Genomic DNA, 2202 nt, shown 5'->3' with positions numbered 1-2202 from the left:
CTCATGCATGGGCTCTCATTATGGGATACAGGTCTGTTCCAGCTTTTGGCTTAATGTCAAACTCAAAAATCAATCCATCCCCATGTTTTTGTAGTAGGGCTAAAGCAATTCACCGACGACCACCATGGGAATTTATTTTCTGACATTTTATAGAATAATCGAAAAAATATTGAGCACAATAATAAACAATTCTTTGTTGGAACCCTTGTTATATTTACAATAAATATCTTCTTCTTGGTGGTAATTACATGTAGAATATGAGGGGGTTTCTTTCAATGTACTTTGTATGCTTGAGTAGGCAGAAAATAAACTGATATTTAGTGTCTAAAACTGTGCGTGTCAACTGTAATACTGGGATTAAAAGCACATGGTGCATTGTGGGTGTGTAAGTGATGAAAAGTTGAGCAGAATCACAAACTAAACGGTCAGATTTGAAACTCTCACTGGACTTTAATCCCGCTCTCACCTTGGGACTGTCCCCTCCAGAGGCGTCTTTGTCGTTGTCGGGCTGGGAGTTGTCGTTTATAAGCTGCAGCTCTGCAGAGCTGACCATGCGACCACCCATCCTGTAGCCCGACGAGCCTGCGCCCCGCGGGCTGGAGGGGCACGAGTTAGCAGCACTGCAGGAGAACAATACAACGACACAGTCAGCGGCCAGAAAGCTTACTGTAAAGATAATGTACACTAAATCAAGATATAAACACGCATCAACAGATTTGGATTAAGTGCTTAAACCTAAAATCGAACTGGCCTGTAAGTCTGGAAAGGGCCGCAGTTATGCTCCCTGGCTCGGGCTCATCCGCAGTCTCTGCTGCAGTGGCACGCTTTTGGCCCACGTCTATGCAAATGGCCTACCTCCCAGATTATACTGCAGTGACTTTTTTCAGGCCTAAAGCAACAACGCATTCAAATCTTAATCAAGTCTAATTATCCAGTTAATAGACTGAATAACCAGGGGATGAAGAGACTTAATGTAAAGGACAATTTCCATATTTAGTGTGCATTTCAGTACTCGTGGGACTTATGTTGGTAAAGCAAACAAAGGCAGCAGCTCAGGATTCCCACATGTGCTACACCTGCTGCTGCTTTCATTACGCCGACTGTTTATTTGCAGACAGTAAACACGATTTATCATATAACCTTCAAATAGGCCCTGTATGACAGCAGAAACCTGGTTGGTTTTCAGCCATCTGGCTGAGATCAGGGGTTGAGAGGATCTAAGAGTCTGAGATGGAACCGCCTCCCTCTCTGAGCCCTGCAGTCGCTGAACTAAGCCTAAGCTGATCACCACACAGGGGCCATGTCAAGGTCAGCTGACAACTCAAGGTCAACTAGGGGCAGTGTGGGAGTCACTTCTTACCACCATGCACTGATCTAGGACCTCAGACTGAGAAATCTGGGTCTTTACTGAAGTCTTCTTCCTACAGCACGACTTTTGACATTTGGTTTATTGACAGCATTTCGTTAGATTTATAAAAACAGAACAGAAACTTTGTCCTTTTGTCAACATTTAATGTTTGACATCAAGAAATATTAAATAAGACCTAAACCCATCTTTGCAGTCGCACAAATACAACAGTTATACAAATGCTGAGCAATCGTTTGTGAGGCGCGTTTCTACTCATTTGTTGAGTGAAAGAATCGACGTAACGGGCGGATTTTGAGTCATACGGAGAACAGTCACTTCCTGCCTGCTTCAAGCCGGTGAAAACATAACAGTATTGCGTACCTAATGGTGCCAGTAGGCGATGGCAGGGGGCTCATTAGGTGAGCGATGTTGTCTGGAATGTTGATGGTCAGTGGGGAGATGTGGGGCTGTACTGGTTTCACTGGGGACTCTGGAGCTTCGCGCTTCACTTTCTTCCCACTGGACAGGGCTGTGAATGTGATCTTGATGTTTGTGCTGGGGAACCTGAAAGTGCACCTGCAAAAGAACACACACAAGATTTAAAAAAAAAACGTTTCAAAAAGGCAAATCAAATCAGCAAGCACTTGGTAACGCCACACAAACCTCAGCTGCGGCGACACCGACTTTAATTATCCGAGAGAGACAACGTGCGAGTTAATTAAATTTGAATACTGATGCGAGGGCTTGATGAAGCTCCCGCTCTCCTCCCAACGCCGGCTGACACTCAGAAATTGCAGCAAACACCAGAGAAGTCACACGATCATACAGAGGACTGGAGCTGCTCTGGTGTGACC

At 44.8% G+C, this 2202-nt stretch overlaps 1 protein-coding gene across 1 annotated transcript in view; it reads right to left on the bottom strand.

Annotated features, from left to right (window-relative positions):
- LOC118322976 (forkhead box protein K2-like) overlaps window positions 1–2202 on the bottom strand; it is a gene marked incomplete in the record, with an annotated part of 13953 nt that overhangs the window by 4724 nt on the left and 7027 nt on the right. The window contains 2 exon segments of the mRNA XM_035654865.1: window positions 468–620; window positions 1730–1924. Of these exon segments, the coding sequence (XP_035510758.1) occupies window positions 468–620; window positions 1730–1924 (348 nt within the window).

Source organism: Morone saxatilis, unplaced genomic scaffold (assembly GCF_004916995.1).
Source record: "Morone saxatilis isolate NCDOM2014 unplaced genomic scaffold, NCSU_SB_2.0 Contig14, whole genome shotgun sequence".
Classification (NCBI taxonomy): domain Eukaryota; kingdom Metazoa; phylum Chordata; class Actinopteri; family Moronidae; genus Morone; species Morone saxatilis.
The sequence above is the reverse complement of the archived record's forward strand: the minus strand, read 5'-3'. Positions and strand labels throughout refer to the sequence as shown.